This window comes from Populus trichocarpa, chromosome 10 (assembly GCF_000002775.5).
Source record: "Populus trichocarpa isolate Nisqually-1 chromosome 10, P.trichocarpa_v4.1, whole genome shotgun sequence".
NCBI classification, from domain to species: domain Eukaryota; kingdom Viridiplantae; phylum Streptophyta; class Magnoliopsida; order Malpighiales; family Salicaceae; genus Populus; species Populus trichocarpa.
The window spans coordinates 21440682-21463232 of NC_037294.2; the positions used below are offsets into that span (position 1 = coordinate 21440682).

Below are 22551 nucleotides of genomic sequence, written 5' to 3' on the forward strand. Positions count from 1 at the left end.
AAAGAAAATATATAAAAATATAAATAAATTGTTAAAAACTGAACTTTAATTTTATGGTACAAAATAATTAAATAATGCTCTAACTTTTAGTCCTTATAATTTTATTATTTTTTTCTAGTATGTTTTTTGAATAGTTGTATGAGTCCTAGATTAATTGAATCACTTCAAAATAACATCTATATGATTTTATTTTAAATTTGAATTAAATAATAAATTAGATTAATAATTTTTTTTAATTTTTTTATAGAATAATTAAATTATTTTTAAATTGATAAAATTGACTGAGTTATATTATAACAAGTTCTATATAATTTAATTTTAAAATAACACTCAGATCAAATCAAATAATTCCTTACATGCCAGATATTTTTTTGTTATATTAAAAAATATTGATACTAAACATAACGTTGTACGAGCTCGTAAACTAGCTAAAATTGGGAAAACCAAAAAGTTCAACAAATCCAGTGAAAGTCATGCCCCAAATTTCTTATCTGACGTGGCAACAAAGTTTTCTGACACCATTAAGCATTACCAAAATTAAAGGGTCTAATCTCTAATCCTAATCCTAATCCTAATCCTAATCCTATTCCATCTACTCTAGAGCTCTATAGATAGAAAACCAAGAATGAAAAAGAACAACAAAAGAAAAGAAAAGAACGAATGATCTCCATCATTCAATCCCATGTGCCCATTCTCTCTTCTCTTCTCTTCAACCCCCACACCCCCATCTCCTCCATCAATTTCCACACACAATCCCCTTAACTTCTCCTCCTTTCTTCAATTGTAACGACATTCACTTTTTAGTGTTTTGAAATTTTGCATCACCAAAACATCCTTGAAGCTCACAACTTTCATGCACATATACCCATGTTGCAAGAAAAAATAAACACATATTTCTTTAATTCCTGTACAAAATACATATACATGGAAAGAATCTTATTCACTTTTCTTTATCTGAGATGAGAGCATAAAGACTCAAACTTTCCCTCTGATTCTGATCCAATAAAGGGTTCTCTTTTGACTTGAAAAACTCACCTCCCAAGATTTGTAGAGAGAGAAATTTTGGTTTTTGTTTAGAGAGAAAGTGGGTTTTTGTTAATATTTATTATTATGTGGAGATAATTTGATCGAGAAAGAGAGAAATGTTGGAAATGGAGAGGGAGTTTGATTCAAAGTTAAGAATTCAAAGCGGCGATCATCCTTCTTCGTCATCTAATAACAATAATGGGAGTGTGCAGAGATCTAAAAGCTTTGCATTCAGAGCACCTCAAGAGAATTTCACTATTCATGATTTTGAGCTTGGCAAGATCTATGGTGTTGGGTCTTATTCAAAGGTTTGATTTATTTTTTTGTTTTTTCTTACGTGGGTTTTGTTGGTCTGTTTTGTTTCTTATTCTAGATTGGTGGTTTGTGTTGTTTGGTTATAATTATGACTAAAGTTTGTATCTTTTATTCATTTTTTCTCTCATGGGAATGTCTTTGATTTATAAGCCTATGCTCGTACTATCATGATCTGATAGCAGCTTGTAAATCTAATTTGTTCCCTGTATAATGGAAGCTTATATTTAGGAGCGACAGATGTATACTTTCGAGTTGTATGAAGAATGTTTTTGGTTCTGGCTCGGGGGAGAAATTTCATTTGAAGGGGATGATGGTTTGGCGAATTTGAATTTCTTTTGTTTGGTTTCCGGGAAAGTTGAATGAAGATGAGCAAACGAAATTTTAAAACTCACCCTTAATTCTGTCTCTACTTCTAAGAAAACGAAGCTCTAGGTTCGTTTTGATGCTGATATCGTTTTCTTTTTCTCGGAAGCCAAATGGAACATCAGAAGTCTAAGAGGTTTATTTAATTCCCTCTGGGAGCAACAGTCTTACTCTTACAAGTGTAAGTAGGGCCTTTTAGTTGCTTGGATGGTTGGTTTTGCTCTTGTTATAGGTGACTGGAGAGAGCCTTAGCATACTGACCCTTTAGTTGCACCATATAATGAGCTAACCTCCCCCTCCCTCAAATGCCTCACTCTGAGGATTTCTGATGAACGTTCAATGGGAAAATGAATTTTGTTGTGGATATTATGTAGCTCTTATATTCCAGCTCCCTTTTTTGCTTTTGAGCTTCTTCTAATGAATGCCGAGTATCAAAACTAATGGACTTATCAGGTAGTGAGAGCAAAGAAGAAGGATACAGGAACAGTATATGCCTTGAAGATCATGGACAAAAAATTCATCACCAAAGAAAATAAAACAGCTTATGTTAAGCTAGAACGCATTGTGCTTGATCAATTGGACCATCCTGGAATTGTGCGGCTCTTTTTTACATTTCAGGACAATTATTCTCTGTGTAGGTATCTTGGTGGCAATTCATCCAAGTTTCCATGTTCTTGGAATTGATTTTTTTACTTTAACAACACTGGCTCTCATAAGTTTTTTTTAAGTTGGTTTATCTTTTGAGGTCCGTCTATTTTGATTCTGTTGGGCAGATATGGCACTTGAATCCTGTGAAGGCGGAGAACTTTTTGACCAAATAACTAGAGTGAGTACCTATTAAGAACTTTTCTGTGTTCTTTATTCATTTTGGAAAAGTAAATCCTATAGTTTGTCCAAGTTGTTCCCAATTTTTTGAAACATTTTGTCTTATAAAGTTAGAATTTGTATTTTGCATTGGTGCCTAATGCAATAAATTTTTGCTGTATTCTTGTATCATTTAAGAACTTCACATCATTTTGGATATATATAGAAATTAACTTATGGTTTTCATCTTCCATATAAGCTTATATTCAAATAAAGTTGCTCTTGAAACACTTTAGAGTGATTGCATAATGCAATGCACATTTCTTTATTCACATAATATTCAGCAGAATGTCCTTCATTTTTTTTTTGCTGCATGTGATTTATTTTGTTATGAAATATCTATTTTATTGTCTGTGCAGAAAGGCCGTTTATCGGAGGATGAAGCTTGCTTTTATGCTGCAGAAGTTGTTGATGCTCTTGAATACATACATAGCATGGGATTAATACATCGAGATATAAAGGTAATTTCCTAGTCCATAGCTCTTTTTTCTTTATTTGGAAACTGAGCTAAAGGTCTTTCGAATGGCAGCCAGAGAATTTGCTACTTACTGCAGAAGGACACATTAAAATTGCTGATTTTGGGAGTGTGAAGCCCATGCAAGATAGTTGCATTACTGTCCTTCCAAATGCGGCTTCAGGTAATACTAGAACTTATCATCTACAATTGTTCATTATGATCTTTTTTTTAGCTGCATGTTATTTTTCTTACTTTGGTCCTCTGTTCAGACGATAAGGCTTGCACATTTGTGGGAACAGCGGCATATGTCCCTCCAGAAGTCCTTAACTCTTCTCCTGCAACTTTTGGGTAAGTGACTCCACATAAATCCAACCAGATAAATTTTATAATTGGAATAAGTTTTAGGTGTGTTATAATTGTTTTTTCCCTTTGTGTTGGGGTGAGGGGGTGTCAATATTGTTTTTCATGGTTGAGCTTATTTCCAATTTAATGAAGTCTTGGGTATGGGGGATAACCTTTTTGCTCTTTTGACCACATTCAAACAGAAATGACCTCTGGGCACTTGGCTGCACTTTGTACCAGATGCTTTCAGGGACTTCTCCTTTCAAAGATGCAAGTGAATGGCTTATATTTCAAAGAATTATTGCCCGGGATATAAGGTTTCCTGATTATTTTTCAGGAGAAGCAAGAGACCTCATCGACCACTTATTAGTAAGCTACAAAGCTTTCGTACATTAGACTTTAGATTTTTTTCAAGCTCACTGTTTTTTGGTGAATGATCCTTCATTCTCCTTTTTGTTCTATTCTATATCTATAGATAAAACATCCCTGCTTGGTCAATGGTAAGAGCTTTGCTATTGCAGTACAAGCATTTCCAGATTCAAGTTTTGAGATCATATTACATGACTATAGTTTGGTGTGGCCTTTAACTCATTAAAATCACACAGTAACAATGGCTAGGAAACCCACGGGGTACAGTCTACTACATCTGATATAGCGGGTTTCAGGATGATCTAGAGGTCTGAGAACAGGTTGGAAGATGTGTGGGCTTACTGTCTTTGTTTAGTGCATGGATGGATCCAATGGGGGCTGGGGCTAAGCTATCCTCTGTCCCTACTAAAACATTGTAATTTAGTCCTTTACTTTACGTTCAAGAAGATATTACCTTGGCCCCTCAAAATGAAATTTTTTTGGTTGTTTACAGCATCTATTTGTTTGTGTTAACACTGAATGCCTGGATGTTAATGCGATTACACTTTCGAGGCACACGACTAATGACAAAGTTCAAGGTCATATCATGGTGGTGCATGGTAGCTGGTCTCCCTTGGAATAAGATGTGAAATTTATAAGCCTTAACCTTATGAAGTTCGTCATTTAGGCCTTTGATCTTCCATCTTACAATGTTGTAGGATATAGATCCCAGCAGAAGACCTGGTGCTGGACGTGGTGGGTATGCTGAGCTCAAGAACCATCCTTTCTTTGAGGGAGTTGACTGGAAGAATTTAAGAGGAGAAACCCCTCCTAAACTTGTTTCGGAGCCAATGGTATGACAACACTGCTTTAAAGTATTGTGCGCGAAGGATTTCAAAATTCCTTTGCGTTTCTCCTCTCCAGGCTAATAATCTTTAGACTTCTATTCTCTTTCCTTACTCATGTACCAGGTGCAATCAGGTGACAGTGACCATGACTCTGGGTCTCCATATAACCCTACACGTGCTGGAGACAGTTCTTTGACACAAAATGATGGAAATGCTGGAGTCTCATCATCTGCTGAAGCAACTGCTCACATAACTAGACTTGCTTCAATAGACTCCTTTGATTCCAAATGGTATTGGCTTAACACCTTTTACTCTATGCACATGTCTTGCCTTTATACATGCCCCTTTTCTGCTTCTCTCTACAAGTCTGATTCTTTGCATGCAAAATATCTTGGCTTAAACCTTGTGAGATATATTTTTTGAGATTCTTGTTGTTGCCTAACACAGTCTTGGAAGTTAAAAGAATGTGCAGAGGATATGGTTCTACTCAACCGCCATCCAAGTTGGAACTAATTTTTTTATTTAAGTTCCTTGCATTCCTTGTCTTGTGCACCTAATCAATTCCTTAGATTTATGTAACCTTTGAGTTCATGCTTGGAGTAATTCAAGTCAAGGAAAGATGGACTCTCTTCTGAACTCACAGAGGATATGTCTTGACATACTGGATTGAATTGGAATTTTTTGTGTGTTCACCGTACACCATTCCTGAACCTAAAGGATGGTTTTGACATAAAAGTTGAAGCAATTTTTTTTACTTTGACCTCAAGGAAGTTGACCATTTAACATCACCAAAAAGCTGGTACAGCTTGTTTCTTGGAAGAAATTTAAATGACTAGTCCTGTGGTTGCAGAGGGCCTTTAGTCAGCAATATAGGTTGACTTGTGTTGGTTGATTTGCTTCAATCTTCTCAAAGCTTCAAAAGAATGCCGCTATGAAGTTATTTTAATTGACAAATCTTAAGTGGTGGTTTTTCTTTTCCCTCTTCCTTGTTTCCAGACTACTTGGAAGTATGTCTAACATGTAGGATATCCATGTTACCAGGCAACAGTTTTTGGATCCAGGGGAATCTGTTCTTATGATCGCAATGGTGAAGAAATTACAGAAACTGACGAGCAAGAAGGTGCAGCTTATCCTTACCAACAAGCCAAAGTTGATTTACGTGGACCCTTCAAAGTTAGTGGTGAAGGGAAATATAATTTGGTCTGACAATTCTGATGACCTGAGCGTCCAAGTTACAAGTCCTTCACATTTCAAGATCTGTACGGTATGCCTCTTTTACCATGTCATTTCACTGATTAAATCGTTGGCAGTTTTTTCATTATAAATCAGTGCCATATCCAGACCCGGGTGACATTTCATGGAATCTCGGGCTCTCAAAATGATGAAAATGCATAAATAATTTGATTTTAGGAGTTCAGACCTCTGCTACATGGCTTTTTGACCCTCTTCCTATACAGTGATGGTTTGATTAAAAATTCCAACTACAGGGGATTATTCACCAGCTTATATCCCTTCATTCCCCCCACCCTTCACCCCTCTGCATTTTCCCATCATTTTCTGACGTAGTTATGTGCTCATTCAGCCGAAGAAGGTAAGGTCATTTGAAGACGCGAAGCAGAGAGCATGGCAGTGGAAAAAGGCAATCGAGAGTCTTCAAAACCAGTGAAAATCTGTTTGTGGATGTGACAAACATTCTTTGTTGTTTTGATATAGCAGAGGAACTTCGGGATTCTTAAAACAGTCGACACCATAACGATTATTTATTATGTGGAAGAGATTCGAGTAACAAGTTTGGCTTCTTCAAGGTGCAAAGCTGCCCCATCAAGCTCTCCTCATCTCACTTGCTTAGAACTAGCTTTGCAATGGGGGCTTTTCTGTGTTTTATGCTTTTAATGGAAGAAATGTACAACGCAAGTCTTGATTGCTGGGTTTGTAGGGGAGGGCTACGGTTCACGACTTACTTACTGGATTTTAAGTTCCAAGCCACTAATGAGAAGTATGAGATTTTTACAGGTGAAAATTTATCCTCACCATGCCTTGTGTGCAGATTACGAGGTCTACCATGACTGGATTTCTTTATGGAAACATGTCCAGAAAATTAAGAATAAAGTAAAAATACTGATGTAATCTGAGCAAATAAACATTTTGATAGCTACCGTTGGAAAAACCCGACAGGTACATATTAGCAAATTCGCCATCAGTGAAATAGGAAGAAGACATGCTTGGTATGTATGGCTCGAGTTCCCAAGGGTAGCAGCTGCAAATCACGTTTCTCTTCAAAAATTCAGAAACCATAACTAAAATCTTTTAATCTCTTGATTCTAAACGCCTGCAGGTAGGATGATTGTATAGCTTTTCAACCGAGGAGTTGCCATTTTAATTCCTTGGAACATGTCTTTAATTTCTCTATACTTTTTTCACAAATTTAAATAATAATTATTTGACTATATATATATATATATATATATATATATAAGCGCTTGATTTTACACGTTAACCCTTGTTTGTATTAGCTTTAAATTTAAGAGCAATCCCATCTCTCACTCAGTTAAGGATATCCCCTCGCATTTAAAAATATTAGTTTTGAATGAAGCTAACTTGGTAAATGATTTAGTTAATTCTAAGTTAATTTAAAACTATGTCTGTTTCAATAATTTTTTTAAAAAAATTAAAATAACTTCACTTAGAAAAGATAAAAAACCAAACTTGTTAGATCTCAACTTCTATTTTCTTAAAAGTAAGGTAAAGGTTACTTTTTAAAATAATTTTTACTTAAAAAAATATTTTTTAAAATTTATTTTTAATTTCAGTTTCTTGTAACGTTCATGTCTGTTCCCAAATCCCAAGTCTACCTTTAATCCCACATCAGGGTCAGGGCACATGAGACTTGAAATACGTGTTTGCTGCAGTCCAAAGGAATTTTTGGAAACAGAATCACTATCCTCAGAACATTGCTCAGTGAATTAAATAATAGGATTATTCTGGACCTCTTTGACAGCTAGAGGTTCATACCATTGAGGACCAAATCCAGCAGCTTTCCTTGCTTCCTCGTTAAAGGGAGGCTTCAATGGTCCTCTGAAGTGAGTTCTCACTATAGCATGAAATTTCTGAATCACCTCTTCATTCCCCTCCGTAGAAATTTCAGTTTCCTTGTCTCCATTTTCTTCAGATGACAAGTTGTCTCTACTTAAAGCTGGAGTTTTAGACCTCAAGCATAGATACTTAAACCACTTCACTCCAGCTGCACAATGGGTTATCTCTTCTGGATAAACTACTGTCTCCAATAAATCGGCTGTTTCGTTGTCACCTCCATTGCGGAATCGAGATATGGTTGTTGGCAGCACATCAAGTCCCCTGGCCTGCATGTTAACCAAAATCAATAAATCAAGCAGCATACATAAATGGGATAATTGGATTATATAAGGCTAAAGTTAACTTCAGGTTTTGCATAAAATTTTGAATATATGTCTTCCTTTGTCCGTATGATCCATAAGTTTTGTCATGTAGACCACTTCAATAAAATTGTCGAATCTACTTCAGCTAAAATATACTTTTTCAAAAAACAAAAGGAACTTCTTTATCAGAAATACAAATCTGTGCGTTTATACACCATAAAAAACAATAAATTGGAAGCAATTTCAACTTTTGATGTTGATGCTACTTGCATTCCATTAAAACGAGGTTTTTTTTTAGCTCACATTAACAAAATAACCCAGCTAGAAACTTATTCATGAAAATAGCAAAATTTATTGCACATGTCTTTAAAGATAGCGCATGTGTCACATGCACATGCTTAAAATTGCAAGGGCCCGTAATTAAGCAGATAATAACATGCACAACCTTTAAATTTGAGTTGGACGCACATCTAACACATACACGTCTCAATGAACTTTGCTATTTTCACAGATAAATTTCTAGGTGTGCTATTTTGCAAAATTGTTTTGGCCACTGTGCTAATTAACAAAAAAAAAAAATCTTCAAACAAGGCAGAGAGTAAGTGAAAAAACAAGCACGCACCTCGTGAACACAATGCTCTATTGCCAAACGAGCTAAAAGGTCCTTTGAAGTAGCAATGGCTGAGTCCCACAAGCCATCATGAGCTGGTAAAGCCCCATAAGAAGAACCCAATTCTTCAAGCCGTTTTGCAAGAAGATTAAAGTGTCTGCCCTCGTCTTGCGCAACCTTCACAAAATCCGTGAAGAACTCTCTTGGCATTCCCTCTTGCTTACCAAACCGAGCAATTATATCCTACAACAATCTCCTTCATAAATACAATAACAACACCAAATTATGAAGCCAGAGAGAGGGAGAGAGTACCCAAGACAAGTCAATAGCCCAACTTTCAGTATGCACAAGACTATGCACAATAGCCTGCCTACTCTGCAAGCTACCAGCTTTCCCAAGCTTTGGCATCAAACTTGGTGAAACCAACCTTACCTGCACCACATTTCTTTTCACTTAGTCATATCATCGAACATTTAATAAGCATCCAGAAACACCAAGTATAACACATAAGTGCGATACATTAGCGAGCCTGGCGCGGCGATCGGGTACGGGGAAGTCGAGGGAAGGGTTGTAAGCCTGAAAAATGGACCCTTGTTGCCATTTAGAAGCCACTAAATCGCCTAGCTTTGCCTTCTCGAATGGGTCCCCTGTGTTAAGTACCCTTAGCGCCGCTTCCACTAGCGTCTCGCTCTCTAATTCTGGCTGTCGCCTCATCATCACTGTCTCTCGCTCACTCTATTTACTCCTTTTATTCTTATTGTTTTATTAGATAGCAATAAGAGAATAATTATTAAACTTGTACCGGGTTGACCCGGCTAAGAGCCTAAGTTGACCCAGTTAAGAGATCAGGCCTCAAGTTACACAGTTTGACCTAGTTCAACTTGAAAAAATTAAAAATTAAAAATATATTTTAAATTTTAATATTTTAAAATAAAAAAATAAAAAAATAATTCATGTAAATATAAATTATATTATCTTTTTATTTTAAGTTTAAATATTTATATCATAAAAAATTCTTTTCTCACATTAGAATTTTTTTTCCTGTGAACGTGAAGTATGTTCAATCGGATGTAAAAATTTTTATTTGATATTTATATAATAAATTTTAAAATAAATTAATTACCAATAATGAAAAGATGATAGACCGACAACGCATATAATCTTAAACCAAACAAAAGGAAAACCTCTAATTAACCCCCTGTACAACACTTATGCTTCCCGAACCTTTTGTTTTTTACCATTTTAGCTTCTCCACGAAAACTCTATTGGACACGACGTCGTTACGTGGAACACCCACACAGAAAAATGTGTTCCGCCTCTAGAAAAATGTGGAAGGATATGAATTGGTTTTTTTTGTCTGTTAAGAAAAAAAATTACTCTGTTACGGGAAACACCTACACAAGCAAATGTCTCCCATCTCTAACAAAAACAGGGAGTCTATGTGTATTCCAGCTCTATAAAGATATGTCAGGCTAGTTATTTGTAGATTCATTTTTTGATTTTGTTTTAAAAAAAGTTTTCTAGTCCGCGGCACCGGGTCACCTGGTTCATGGGTTGACCCAACATGTCCAAGGTTAATTTTTTTTAGGCTCGGTCAAAATCTCAAATCATTTGGATCCTGAGTTAATCTACCGAGACCGAGACAGGTTAAATCTGATAAATATTAATAAGAGTATAATTATTTTATTAAACACTAATAAGAGTATTCCTAATAACTAAATTAAAATATTTACAGAATATCATAAAATAAATAAGAGAAACATCTTAGAGAATAGTTATTTTATCACTTTAAAAAAATAAAAAATATTTCCTTCTAGTATTATCACCACTTTTCAATTAGGGTAGACAAATAAAACTTCAACAAACTTTTGCTAAAAACATTTTTTTCCCTGTTGGAGTAGAAAAATAGAATAAAACACTTGGAAAAAAAAAGATTATTTGAGAAAAATTAAGGCGCTTGAGAGAAATTATTAGTTGATTTTTCACGAGCAATAAAAAAATATATAAAATAAAACATTATTTGAAATGCATTTAACAAACTAAAAAAACAAAATAAAAAACTCAAGAGTAACTATTAGTTGAAATATTTATAAAATAACAAACACAGGATATTTGAATAATATTAGGAGCTGGAATATTTTTTACCAAACAAAAGGAATTATTAGTGAAATATACTGGTCTATTTATATCATTTTTTTCACTGTTTATTTTATTGAACATGAACAAATTTATCTGCTGCATAATTATTATTATTATAATTAACATGTAGGATAAATCAATGGACTTTTATGATCAATATTTGTTTGAGCAGCGAATTAGGTTAGTCTAATAGGTTTGAATTGGGTTAATTAGATTTTATCGACTCTATTTAACTTGAAATCAACCCAAATTATATTTCAAATCAAAGTTTTTTTAAGTAAAATTATTATGAACCAAACTATATCCTAAACAGTGAATACCATCATTAAAAAAACAAAAACAAAAACAATACAGAAAACAAGTCCTGGTCCAACGACACGACGTCCTATATCACACCGACTCCGCGTCTTAGATTGACTCTTATGGGCTTCAAGTCGGGCCCAACCTTAAACCCTGAGGGAAAAGATAAATAAATAATAAAAAAGAAGAAATTAATTAAACCCTGCTCCATTTCGTGAATTTTCATCGGAAAATTGAGAAAGCTCAAAAGAAATCGAAGAGGATGAGCGGGTTTCCGATACCGAGAACTGAGTCAACTCACCATCGACTCTACGAGTTCGCTAAATCTGCCATCATTAAAATCTTTGCCCACCCCTATGCCACTGTCAGTAACACTAACCCCTATCTCTCTCCACACAAACACACACATATTTGTCTGATTTGGATTTTCTGTTTTCTGGTGTTACACTTGAAGGTATGTGATTTGTATTGTGGAGGAGGAGTGGACATAGAGAAATGGGACGCTGCTCAAATCACTCACTACATTGGAATCGGTCTGTTTTTCTTTTTTCTTTCATATACAGATTAATTAATCTATTATTTTTTGGTATTTTATTAACGATAATGTTAATGTTAATGGCGTAGATGTAGCATCATCAGGAATAAGTGAAGTAAAAGAAACATGGGAGAGTCTGAAGAAAAATTACACTGCTGATTTCTTTCAAGCCGACCCTTGTTCTGTATGTCCTTTTTTTTATATACTATTTTTTACGTTATTTTGCACATTGTTTTTCACCGGTTTGACTTCAAAATGTTTTTGTTTGACAGGAAAATTTTGAAACCCAGTTGCAGGAAAAGGCCAATCAAGCTGATTTAGTTTGCTGTTTGCAGAATTTGCAGGTTTGAAGTTGCTAAGAATGTTAATGATTTTTTTCTTACGAGGGATATTTAAGTGAGAAATGTTTTGTTATAATTGTTTTTTGCAGTTGTGTTTTGAGACCGAGGAGAGTGCAAGGAAGCTTCTACATAATGTGGCGTCGTTGCTTAAACCGGGGGGTTATTTTTTTGGTATTACTCCTGACTCATCTACCATATGGTATGAATAAATGATCATTGAAGAAATGATGCCTTTCTCTCTGTGTGTTTGTGCTTCTGCATGTGCGAATCTGCATGTTACAAATTTGCTTCTTCTTAGTTTGTTGATTATCATATCCGGATGGATTATTTAAATCTAGATATTTCTTTCAGGTATTGATAGCAATTTTGAATAAATCTTTGCTGGATGATTTACTTACACATCATTCTTTCTACCCAGAACAAGGTTCATGCTATAACCAATGGAAAACTTTTAGTGGGATTTGGTTTTCTCCATGTCAATTGCCTTTATTTAATATTAGTTTGAATAATGAAATTGCACAGGTGAATCATTGAATAGCTTAAAGTTGAAATTCTTTTTTAGCTTGTTCCATACAGAACAGAAGTAGCTTAACGACTATTGCTGTGGTCGTTGGTGGTGTTTCTTCCTCCAGAATGTACATATTAAAAAATTCCAAGCTTTTTTCCTTGACTTAAATGGCTTCTTGATCTCCGATTCATTCCATCTCAAACTTTTTTTGTGCCTGGACTGTGAACTTTTCTATATCTGGGCTGCAGTTTCCATCTTTATACTAATCACAAGTTCGAAACTCTGTATGAGATTTTTCTTTTAGAAAAAAGGGAATTGTAGATGGTGTTTTTAACGTTCCATCCATGCAGGGCAAAGTACCAGAAGAATGTTGAAGCACAAGTTCAAAACTCTGTATGAGATTTTTCTTTTAGAAAAAAGGGAATTGTAGATGGTGTTTTTAACGTTCCATCCATGCAGGGCAAAGTACCAGAAGAATGTTGAAGCATACCATAACAGAAGCGGCAGCATGAAGCCAAACATTGTTCCCAATTGCATTCGATCAGAAAGCTACATGATCACTTTCGAAGTAGAGGAAGAGAAGTATATACATGTTTAAGAAATGAGCATATTCCCTCATTTTTGTCTTGGATAGCTTTGTTCTGATTTGCCTCCCCCCCTTCTATTAAAACCAGGTTTCCATTATTTGGGAAGAAGTACCAGTTAAAATTTGCCCACGACATCTCTGCAGAAACCCACTGCTTGGTACATTTTCCAAGTTTGATAAGGTTGACTCCTTTCTTCATAACCTGTCATGAGTTCACCTTCATTATAAATTGCTTTAATTAGTGTAATCTCTATATTGCCTCATGAGTTTCTGATGCAACTCCATGTTTGCGTTTTATGTGGACCCATTCTATGGCCAGCACAGATGACTTACTCGATATCACTACGCAAAGCAGTTTTTATGGAATGTAGTTTTTTTAAGAGATAAAAGAGTTGGGTTTAAGGACTCACCCAACCCCATTACACATTCTTTTCCTACCCCCTTGTGTTTCTTTCTTTGTTCTATCTTGAGCAATCCATTGCTCTGCTTCTGAGTGTCTTCATCTCAATCAGCTGGCGTTCCAGTCTGCTTAAATCTAAAGCTAATACCAGAGGATTCTAGTATGTCTCTCATGACAAGTAGGATGTGTGAAAGGAATGGATTACTGATTCCAGTAATTGTTAATTGCCTAAATAAATTTTGTAAAATACATCCAAGTCATCTATATGTCCATTGTTGATGTTGTTGCCTGAAATCTATTTCATTCTCACCATTTATAGTCTTAATCTCACTCCATATCGTAGGAACTAGTTGACTCATACGGAGAAGATAACCTAAGAGAGAGAAGACAAAAAGGGGCATTGAAGATGGTTGAGTAGAGAGAAGTAAACATAGGGAAGGATTAGGATGCATGTAATATGATGGCTGATTCTTTTATCAACATATATAACCTTTTTGTTTGAAAAAGCGTCAGACCCCAATTTCTCCAAGTATATCAATTGTGTCATAATGCTGGGCTGCTGGCATTGGGACCATTCTGTTTAATTGAAAACTCAATGTTTTCTAAAGCTGAAGTTTCGGATCTCCTACAATGTTTCTCTTGAGTAATTGGCCATACATTATTTATTCTGAAGCATGGATGGATTGCTGTGAACTTGTTTTTTTCTGGCTGAAATTTTGTGGGTGTTTTTGCTATTCTATCCTAATCATATACTTTTATGCTAAGCTTTAAAAATCCTTATGCTAGAGTCTCTGTGTGCATCTAGGTTGGCCAGGGAAGCTGGTCTGGAGTATGTGGAAATTCAGAACTTGACTGAATTTTATGATGATAATAGGTATTTGACTCTGCATTATTGTGTGTTTTTTATTGTTTCTAGTGCCTTTTTATATATGCACTGCTGATTTCTGCTTTTTCCTCTTCAAAGAACTCAATTTGCAGGTATGATAATGAATGCTGGTCTGAACCTGGTGGATCCTAGAGGGAGACTTCTTCCTCGATCATATGATGTCTTAGGTGTGGCATTTACCTTATTTTCTCAGAAATTACGACTTAATTTCCTATGTTATCACTTTAATCACACATTCTCACCCTTTTGGCATTTCCATTCTGCAGGCCTATATACTACATTTATATTTCAGAAGCCTGATCCAGATGTTGCTCCCCCTCTTACCACCCCACTATTACAGCATGATGGTTACACTATTGATGAGGCAAGTATTTATGATTTTAGCGAAGGCTACATTGAGCGCATCTTCATGCAATGCAGCATAAATGATATTTTTCATGTCATCTAATCAAGGGGAATTCTTAGCGTGTTCTATTACCAAGGATGTCCACACGTAAACTCCTTCAATTATGGCCTCATCTCCGCCCATGAACAAAAATTCTAATCCTTGTCGCTGTGTTTTGGCTCTCCGATGTCTTATCCTTGTGATTCACTTGGGTTGCTTTTGATGTTCAGAGCGAGTGGCAAGCACCTGAGTGGCAAGGAACCCTATGGAGAGACGATGAAAAGAATGCACATCCAGAGCAGCAGCCTCCTCCTCCTCCTCCACCTCTTGGACTTGGAAAGATTAGTGAACAGAAGGGGATATTGGGTCCTGGCCCGGCAGATTTACGTTTCTCAGAGGCACTTTGACCTTTTGGTGGTTAGAAGCAAGCTAGAGGGATGTTGCATGCGATGTAAGAGGGGAGCTTCGTGGAGTGTATTCGTTAACTGTAACCCGACTGTGAACAGGACAAAACCATGCAAACCTGTAATGTGTGTAGCCTATGCAATTACAACCAATGAAGTGTTCGACATTACTGGCCTTGATGGATCAGTAAAGGAAATAGAAGGATAAGATTCAAGCACTTCGAATAACGTTTTAGGAATTCGATCAGTAAAAGAAATAGAAGGATAAGATTCAACAACTTGGCATGACTTTTTAGGAATATGATCATTTGCAGAATGTCGCTTGAGAGTTGCTATACGGTGTCACTTTGTGTACTAGGTGATTATTTAATTTTATCGAAAATTCCTGATGTGAAAAAAATACACCTACCATCTATTAGATGGTAGATGTAAAAAAATACATCTATCTATCCATCTACTATATTAATATTATAGTATGATTATCAAAATATTTGCATTATCAAATACAAAATTTGGTACATGATTTTTTTGGAGCCCCCAACAAAATTTGGTATCATTCCAAATTATTATTATTATTATTATTTGAAATTTTGTTAATATTTCGTGTTTAAGAAAAATTAAAAAAACGCTTCTTTTATCTCAAAAAACTTGGACAGTGGATGTGGATTTGAGTTTTTATTGGCAAATGAAAAATCTCAACTTAAAGTACTAGAAACTGATTTTTATTTTATTTTATCAAAACTAGGATTTTTTATCAATGATAATGAGCAGATTAAACAGAGATAATATTTATTCAAAACATAATACTTCAAAAATGAAAATAGTACATGTTTTAACGTTGCACAACCCCTAATAGTTGAGGGGCAAGAAATGCCATCAAACCATAAATATCTTTAGCCCCATTTGAATTTCCCCTGCTCCTCCATTTGACAAGTTACCTTGTACATACTAAATACTCGGTTACACATGTCTGTTTTTTCTTATTTTATAGCATATAGATGGGAGCTGCCAAAAACTAAGATTTCAAGCCAAATGAGATGCACATTGGCTTTAATCTTCAAGCTCAAGGATCTTCACCACATATGAATCTCCAAGCTTTTGGCAAACAACAACTCGGTCATGCGGCTTTATAAAACCAGCTGCCTTGCCATGATCTAGAGCAACCTTCAGAACTGATTCATTTGTTGCATTTGTAGACTCAGCCTGCAAAACCAACCATGTTCCCAATTGTTAAAAAATAAGCTTAAGTTCATGATGACATGTCACCTGTCATTCTTAGTTGAAAATCCCTGTGAAACAGGGTGAGTAAAAACTCTAGTGACACAAGATGACCCGAGTTCTGTGTGAAAGAGCTACAACCGCGTTGATTATATTTTTGTATACCTTCTACCTATTTTCCCTGTAATAGTCAGTGTGTAACCACAGACATAGAATGATGGTGCGCACACCTACATCTAGACCCCATATTTGCCCTTCGTCCTTTGAAATGCATGCAAAGGCACTTTGATGGAATGCCAAGAGAAATAAAATCTATATCTGAAAATTATGGTCATGATATGACCTTTAACCTTTAACCTTCATCTCAAATATCAATTATTGGAAAACTTCAAAGAAATAGCATATTAGATCACTAAAATTCATTCCACAAGACCTTTCTTATCTTGTCATTCTGAAGAAGAGGAAGAAAAGTGGGAACTGATAAAAACATAAACTTGCAATCATGTAATGTAATGCATGCTTACTTGGTGTCGAGGATCGGCAAGCATAGGAAAAACTCCCCTGACAATGAGTGACTGCCTTGCCTGCCAGAAAATTATTAGAGGATAAGCTTCAAATTCAATTAGAGGGGGGTGTTGAAACAATGGAGCACCAAATTCAACAGAAAATTATCCCCTGCACTGGAAGAAGATATAACCAATCTAAGCAATAACATACCTCAAAAGCACCAGTAAAGGTCCAACGCAGTTGATCAGTCTTTACCCGAGGGATAACAACAGATATAACAGGCGTTATGGGTTTGTACTTTGCAATCAACCTGTATTAATACATGGAAGATTAGAAAGTCTCAAGTTCTGAAGAAATTGGCGTGTCATCTAAACAACAGTTCATTTGCCTGATTTAATAAATCTTTCAAAATAGACTTCCAAGATACCTAATCACTTGCATTTGTATTCAAATAAACATAGCGCCAGAAAAAGAAATTAAGAGGAAGAAATATGAAGAAAGAAAAACCTTGCAGCTCTTCCAGTAGAAGTGAAGCACAAAATTACAGAAGCTTTAACCTTGATAGCTGCACGGACCTTGATAACCAGAAAAGGGCAAGGATAAAAATAAGTAAAGAAGGAAGGAATACCACAGTGGAAGTAATAAACAATTTGTAAGGAAGGAATGCAAACAATGTTCAACTAAATAAGCAAAAAAGCTAAATTGAAACATTATGAAAATACCGCAGTGGAAGTAATGGACTCCAAATGGCTCATTGCATCTCCTGCATATTTGACAGTTCTTTTGTAATACAAATCATAATTGAAAACCTTCTCTGCCTGCAGATGGGAATTTAATTAATCAGGGGGATAGGTTTGGAAATATCAAGAGAAAATGGAGGCAAGGAGGGATACTCGAGGAAAACAAGAGAGAACTTACCTCAGCACAAATTTTCCCAACGGTAGAGATGGTCTCAACTGGATACAATCCTCTCAGGGTTTCTGCACCTAGAAGAATTGCATCACTCCCTGAAGAAACAGAAAAACACATTAAAATACTTCTGTTAGCCTGTGGTTTGCATAATATATGATACTCTCAGCTTACTTAGCAAGGCTAGAAAAATGAGGAATCAAGACTGCTATATTCTCGTGTAAGAAGTTAGTACTTCATTGTCCAGAACAGTATAATTACATGCAACAAAATTTACAACCGGGAAACACAATCCACGCAAGAATTTTGAAAATTACCATCCAATACTGCGTTGGCAACATCAGTTGCTTCTGCACGAGTAGGTCTCAAATTCTCTGTCATACTGTCCACGACACGAGTGACCACAGCAGGTTTTCCAGCCATATTGCACTTAAAAACAGCAGTTTTTTGAAACATAAACACCTGTAAAATGCAGATAGCAAGACAGTCTAGATGGATTATGTGTAGTAGAATTTCCATTTCAGGACTCAGTTAGCCCTAAATGCAAATGCATGTTTACTGATGGTGTCAAACTAGATAGGAACAACATGCTAATTGCCTACAGTCGGTTTTTATATCTATCCTCATTGGCAGGATTGGCATCACAGGAAATCGTACTTTTAATGGCCTCCAAAAGCTACTTAGATGTCCCACTTGAAAAAATATAACATGAAAAGTAAACCCGTAAAAAAAAAGATTGATACAGCATGTTGTACAGTTGTGACAACTTAAAGTATGTTGTAGTGTAGCACTCTCCATTTCCCATTTATCTTCTATAAATTGCTATTATGCAATCCTTACAGACTGTTGTGTTACAATATCACATGTTAACAAGAAATCCTAACAGACTAGTATATTTTGATGACAGGTGCCTATGATAACTTGCACATATTGAAAGTTCATCAATCAGATTTCACAGCTACCTTCTCTGGTGGGAGATCTATCCCCAAATTTCCACGAGAAAGGATGATACCGTCTGCTTCTTCAAGGATCTCATCAAAATGAGCTAATCCCTGCAGGAAATACATTAGAAATATGGCTGTTGGAACCTAAAATGGAATTTAAGCACAGTACGATAAGGAATGGCATATGATAGCAGACAAATTACACAGCTCACCTCTACATTTTCAATTTTCGCAAAAATTTGAGTCTGATAGAGGTCGCCCAGTTTAGAAAGAAATTCACGTGCCTGTATAAAAGCATTACCAGCTTAATTTTATATTATAAAGGGGACAATGAGGAAAATATAGATGCAGCAAACCTCGATAACCACAAAGAGAAAAAAATGATAAGGACAAAATGATGGGAAGAGGTCATAGTAATTTAGTTTACAATGAAAAGAGATAGTAGACAGTAACTCTCAGCAGGAAAATCCTTACATGACGAACATCTTCAGCATGCCTGGTGTATGAAAGTGAGAGGATGTCTATGTTGTTTCGAACACCCCATGTGCTTATAACCTGATATTGATCATGAAAATTTCATCAAAGCACTTAATGATATCACAATAGCAGTAAGCACTAAATTTTCAAGGGAGCATGTCACCAATCTTTCATATAGTTGGCACCAAAATTACTCGTTAATAAAAACAATAATATGATTCTGAAGCGTTAGTTCCCTAGGGTAACATATGAGGTAAGAAGAATGAAGCTTTATTCCAGTATAAATGATGGAAGCCAGCACTGATCAGTGTTAAGAAATGGGAATAGGTTAACACCAAACACAGTATCAGTATACTCTTTTAAAACAGCAAATTATTTCATCATACTCAATTAAAACAACAAATTATTTCATCAAGCAGAAAGAATTACCTCCTTATCTTTGTCAGTGAGAGTAGGCAGATCAATATGGATTTGAGAGACATGCAAAGTATATAGTGGCCCACTCAAGGTAGTAGAATTCTTTACCAAGCAAACCACATCTTCGTCATTTACTTCAGTGACCTGCATCATCATGAAATTGAATTAAGAAAATGTTCTTTTTTGGAAGTTGAATCACGCCATTATCTTTCGAGTACAAGTCTGCTGGCTTGTTTGTTCAAAGAATAGTTTTAATTGAAACGGGTTGGCAGCTAGCAAGCAAAGTAATTGCTTTCTCATCCTACATAAGTGATATGATGATGATCTGTGAAAGGCATGCTTGACGTGAAAAGTAGGTGACATGACATGCCTCAATGAAGTTACTTACCTCTAGCCACACAGAAGTAGTTTCACTTCCTGTAAAGAGGTATTGACCAATAAAAATTGTGTCTCCCGTCTTCACTGCCTGCAAAGACCATACCAAACTCCAGCTACAGAAATTGTACAAAGGCATTGACAGATGACATGAACCCATGTCATAAAAGGAAAAAAAAAATAATGACTTACAAAAATTTCAAAAGAATCAAAGGATGACTTAGGAAACGTAGAGTAACAAAAATACTTGACGCACGCAGACATGCACAAGGCACATATAGCTATGTTTTAAAGAAACTGCACAAACATTTCCAAACATAGATGCAAATGCCAAATGAAACCGGAATTAGTCTATACAGCATGTAAAACAGTTACTCACCGACGACAACCCAGTAAAATTTATGGGTAGCAGACTTGAAGTGGCTTCTTTGTCCTGATCTGGTGTTAGGACAACAAAGCTATCTTCCTGAAGGGAAATCGGGCGCTCAGTTTTATTGATCACCTGTAACTCTGGACCCACAGTATCAAGCATTACCTGAGATTAAAACCAAAAAAATTAGACAGTAAAGAAAGTCATAAGATTTGGCTATTAAATAAAGTGAAAACCCAGCAAGAGGAGAATAAAAATCTCATTATCTCAAGCGCATTGGTGAAAGACTTGAAGGACGTTAAAGATGGAGCTATCAAAGTTGAGATCACTTCAGTACGAGAGCTGTATTTGTGTCAAGTGCCAAAACCACTTGAATACATTTCAACATGCATCATGTACTTCTTCAACACATCCAAACTTCAAACTTTTGGAGACGCATTAGATGGTTCTGCATACTTTTTTTGGATATAAAAGACACAAAAATTGACCTTTTTTTAAACACACAAAAATTAAGGAAAGATGAGGAACACATATCTAGTTATCATTCAGCCACGGTAAGACGCGAATTTCCATCCATGCCTTTGCATCAACTTTAGATAGCTAAATTAGGTAGTAATATAGCTTAAACTGAATCTAATAAAGATAAGTTTACCCCGCAGAGTTTCTTGGTACTCTTGACAGCTGCTTTCAGATTATCCAATGTCTCTTGATGGTATTCAGTATCACCCCATGAAAAATCAAACTGTGCCACTAAAAAAAAGGAAAACCATTTTAGATCAACCCCCAAGAATAGGCATATTATAATTATAGCCTGCTTGGTCTCAAAGAAAATCAAAGACTAAAGATTGGCAAAATGTTTGTCTACTTTTAATATTTGACTCTTAGTGTGAAGTGAAACCTGCATTTCCCCTGAGCCAGATATAAATTTTGGAACTAATGAATTCAATTTTCTATAACCAAAAAAAAAAAGGATCCAAAAAAAAAAAAAGGTGGGGAGAGCTTTCAATATTAAGATGTTAAAAAGATCAGATGGGGGCAATACCAGACATTCCTGCCTTCAGACAATTAGTTATTATCTCCACAGTTCGAGATTGTGGACCAAGTGTGCCAACAATCTTTGTCCTTGCAGGAAAGAAACTCTGCAAAATCCAAAATCAGAAGAATATAAGAAATCATAGCTCATATTCTCTCTAAAAGCTAAGCCCCGCTACTTTTTTTAATATTTTCCCTTTTGATCTCCACAGTAAAGAAGAATACAACGAATCCAAACACGTCTCAGTTCCTAACATTTTCTCAGCAATGAAACAAATCAATGAAGATTAAGAAACCCCAAACACTATTTGTCTTCTATACTTTTTCTTGAATTTTCTTGGTAACCAATCAAGAAATCAAAGTACTATTTTTGACGGGTTAAATAAACCAAGAAACAAGAAATAACATTAACAAAACAAGCAAAGAGAGCTTTCTTGAGCTATTAGAAAGAAAATAGCGAGAGCTCAAAAATCAAGGCAAAAGCAAGTAAGCTTGAGTACAACTTACTGGTTTTGATGGCTCAAGAACTGAAGCCAACCTCATGTTCTCTTCAAGATTCAAGTGCGGATTCATTTTCTGAGAAAGTACGAAGAATCTCAAGAAGAAGAAGAAGAGAGAGAGGGAGCAGTGGGTTGACGGTAGTGAAATGAACAGAGAGATTGCGTGATTATTGTGGTACTTTCCCTTGCTGGTTTGCTCTGTTTATTTATAGTTTTCTTTCGCGTCATCGAAAATGGTATGGAACGAACGTTGTTTTTTTTAAGCTGGCACGTGGTATTTCCATAAAGCATGTGACATGTTACCATGGATTATGGGTAATTAGTTGACTTCATCGATAAGTAATTCGTTTTTCTTTTTTGCCAAAAAGTAAAAATTTATCTAACACTTTAAATATAATACAATAAATTAAACTTAATACTCTTATTCAGATTTTAAATTAACTTATATTTAATTTATTTCAACGTAATTTTTTTTATTTGACAAGTTAAAAAAACAGTTTAGATTAACCATAATTAATTTGAATAGACCCCATTCGATCTATAAACTCTACTAATTTCAATTATTTATTTTATTTTATTATATAATAAAAAATAAAAAACCCTTCTTTTTATTAATTTAATAAAAACACGATGAAATTAAAACAAAAATTAAAAGATAAAAAAGCGCGGGTCCAAGTGGCACCGCATGAGAAATTTTTTTTAAAAAAACTCAGGAATTAATTTTTTATACCATCTTTTTTTTTCTCTCTC

General features: G+C 35.4%; 4 protein-coding genes across 8 annotated transcripts; 2 read left to right on the forward strand and 2 right to left on the reverse strand.

The window, feature by feature from the left end:
- Positions 1-578: 578 nt before the first annotated feature.
- On the forward strand, positions 579-6583 carry LOC7468462 (3-phosphoinositide-dependent protein kinase 2). Of its 3 annotated transcripts, none has more exons than XM_002315313.4 (11): positions 579-1334; positions 2158-2338; positions 2478-2530; positions 2928-3029; positions 3098-3206; positions 3295-3373; positions 3571-3736; positions 4435-4569; positions 4687-4853; positions 5605-5827; positions 6146-6583. In XM_002315313.4, the coding sequence occupies exons 1-11, from the start codon at positions 1143-1145 to the stop codon at positions 6227-6229; spliced, it is 1491 nt and encodes a 496-aa protein (XP_002315349.1). In that variant the 5' UTR covers positions 579-1142; the 3' UTR covers positions 6230-6583. The 3 variants fall into 3 exon arrangements, 2 of the variants coding, with proteins under 2 accessions (XP_002315349.1, XP_052312366.1); XM_052456406.1 differs by having other exon boundaries at positions 593-1334; positions 6051-6583; XR_002984378.2 differs by lacking the exons at positions 5605-5827; positions 6146-6583 and adding an exon at positions 4230-4335 and having other exon boundaries at positions 586-1334; positions 4687-4836.
- Positions 6584-7412: 829 nt separating this feature from the next.
- Positions 7413-9333, reverse strand: LOC7468463 (uncharacterized). The gene is made up of 4 exons (XM_002316381.4): positions 9088-9333; positions 8881-9000; positions 8581-8811; positions 7413-7922 (listed from the first exon to the last, which is right to left on the reverse strand). Exons 1-4 carry the CDS (start codon positions 9283-9285, stop codon positions 7527-7529), a joined length of 945 nt encoding a protein of 314 aa, XP_002316417.2. The 5' UTR covers positions 9286-9333; the 3' UTR covers positions 7413-7526.
- A 1855-nt stretch (positions 9334-11188) lies between these two features.
- Positions 11189-15351, forward strand: LOC7463482 (mRNA cap guanine-N7 methyltransferase 2). Of its 3 annotated transcripts, none has more exons than XM_052456408.1 (12): positions 11189-11371; positions 11462-11540; positions 11638-11726; positions 11815-11886; positions 11973-12054; positions 12742-12784; positions 12851-12973; positions 13066-13158; positions 14183-14251; positions 14342-14430; positions 14530-14627; positions 14879-15351. In XM_052456408.1, the coding sequence occupies exons 1-12, from the start codon at positions 11270-11272 to the stop codon at positions 15053-15055; spliced, it is 1116 nt and encodes a 371-aa protein (XP_052312368.1). In that variant the 5' UTR covers positions 11189-11269; the 3' UTR covers positions 15056-15351. The 3 variants fall into 3 exon arrangements, with proteins under 3 accessions (XP_052312368.1, XP_052312367.1, XP_002315350.4); XM_052456407.1 differs by having other exon boundaries at positions 11190-11371; positions 11632-11726; XM_002315314.4 differs by lacking the exon at positions 12742-12784 and having other exon boundaries at positions 11191-11371; positions 11632-11726; positions 11973-12082.
- A 489-nt stretch (positions 15352-15840) lies between these two features.
- On the reverse strand, positions 15841-22009 carry LOC7468465 (pyruvate kinase 1, cytosolic). The gene is made up of 16 exons (XM_002316382.4): positions 21809-22009; positions 21312-21408; positions 20922-21019; positions 20279-20434; positions 19913-19990; positions 19537-19668; positions 19105-19185; positions 18843-18914; positions 18649-18738; positions 18004-18148; positions 17696-17784; positions 17500-17595; positions 17285-17352; positions 16988-17087; positions 16795-16854; positions 15841-16255 (listed from the first exon to the last, which is right to left on the reverse strand). Exons 1-16 carry the CDS (start codon positions 21872-21874, stop codon positions 16103-16105), a joined length of 1581 nt encoding a protein of 526 aa, XP_002316418.1. The 5' UTR covers positions 21875-22009; the 3' UTR covers positions 15841-16102.
- Positions 22010-22551: the final 542 nt, after the last annotated feature.

Bases quoted from the DNA above. Each gene is read 5' to 3' on its own strand.
- LOC7468465 (XM_002316382.4), bottom strand. From the start codon at position 21,874: ATGAATCCGCACTTGAATCTTGAAGAGAACATGAGGTTGGCTTCAGTT. The intron at 17,785-18,003 runs GTAATTTTCAAA...CTGTTTCTTCAG, and splicing joins TGCCAACGCAGTATTGGATG to GGAGTGATGCAATTCTTCTA. The intron at 16,256-16,794 runs GTAAGCATGCAT...TTGGTTTTGCAG, and splicing joins TTGCCGATCCTCGACACCAA to GCTGAGTCTACAAATGCAAC.
- LOC7463482 (XM_052456407.1), top strand. From the start codon at position 11,270: ATGAGCGGGTTTCCGATACCGAGAACTGAGTCAACTCACCATCGACTC. The intron at 11,372-11,461 runs GTCAGTAACACT...TTACACTTGAAG, and splicing joins TTGCCCACCCCTATGCCACT to GTATGTGATTTGTATTGTGG. The intron at 14,628-14,878 runs GCAAGTATTTAT...TTTGATGTTCAG, and splicing joins ATGGTTACACTATTGATGAG to AGCGAGTGGCAAGCACCTGA.
- LOC7468463 (XM_002316381.4), bottom strand. From the start codon at position 9,285: ATGATGAGGCGACAGCCAGAATTAGAGAGCGAGACGCTAGTGGAAGCG. The intron at 9,001-9,087 runs GTATCGCACTTA...AATGTGGTGCAG, and splicing joins GCCGCGCCAGGCTCGCTAAT to GTAAGGTTGGTTTCACCAAG. The intron at 7,923-8,580 runs GTGCGTGCTTGT...GTTAACATGCAG, and splicing joins TAGAGCATTGTGTTCACGAG to GCCAGGGGACTTGATGTGCT.
- LOC7468462 (XM_052456406.1), top strand. From the start codon at position 1,143: ATGTTGGAAATGGAGAGGGAGTTTGATTCAAAGTTAAGAATTCAAAGC. The intron at 3,207-3,294 runs GTAATACTAGAA...TCCTCTGTTCAG, and splicing joins CCTTCCAAATGCGGCTTCAG to ACGATAAGGCTTGCACATTT. The intron at 4,570-4,686 runs GTATGACAACAC...CTCATGTACCAG, and splicing joins AACTTGTTTCGGAGCCAATG to GTGCAATCAGGTGACAGTGA.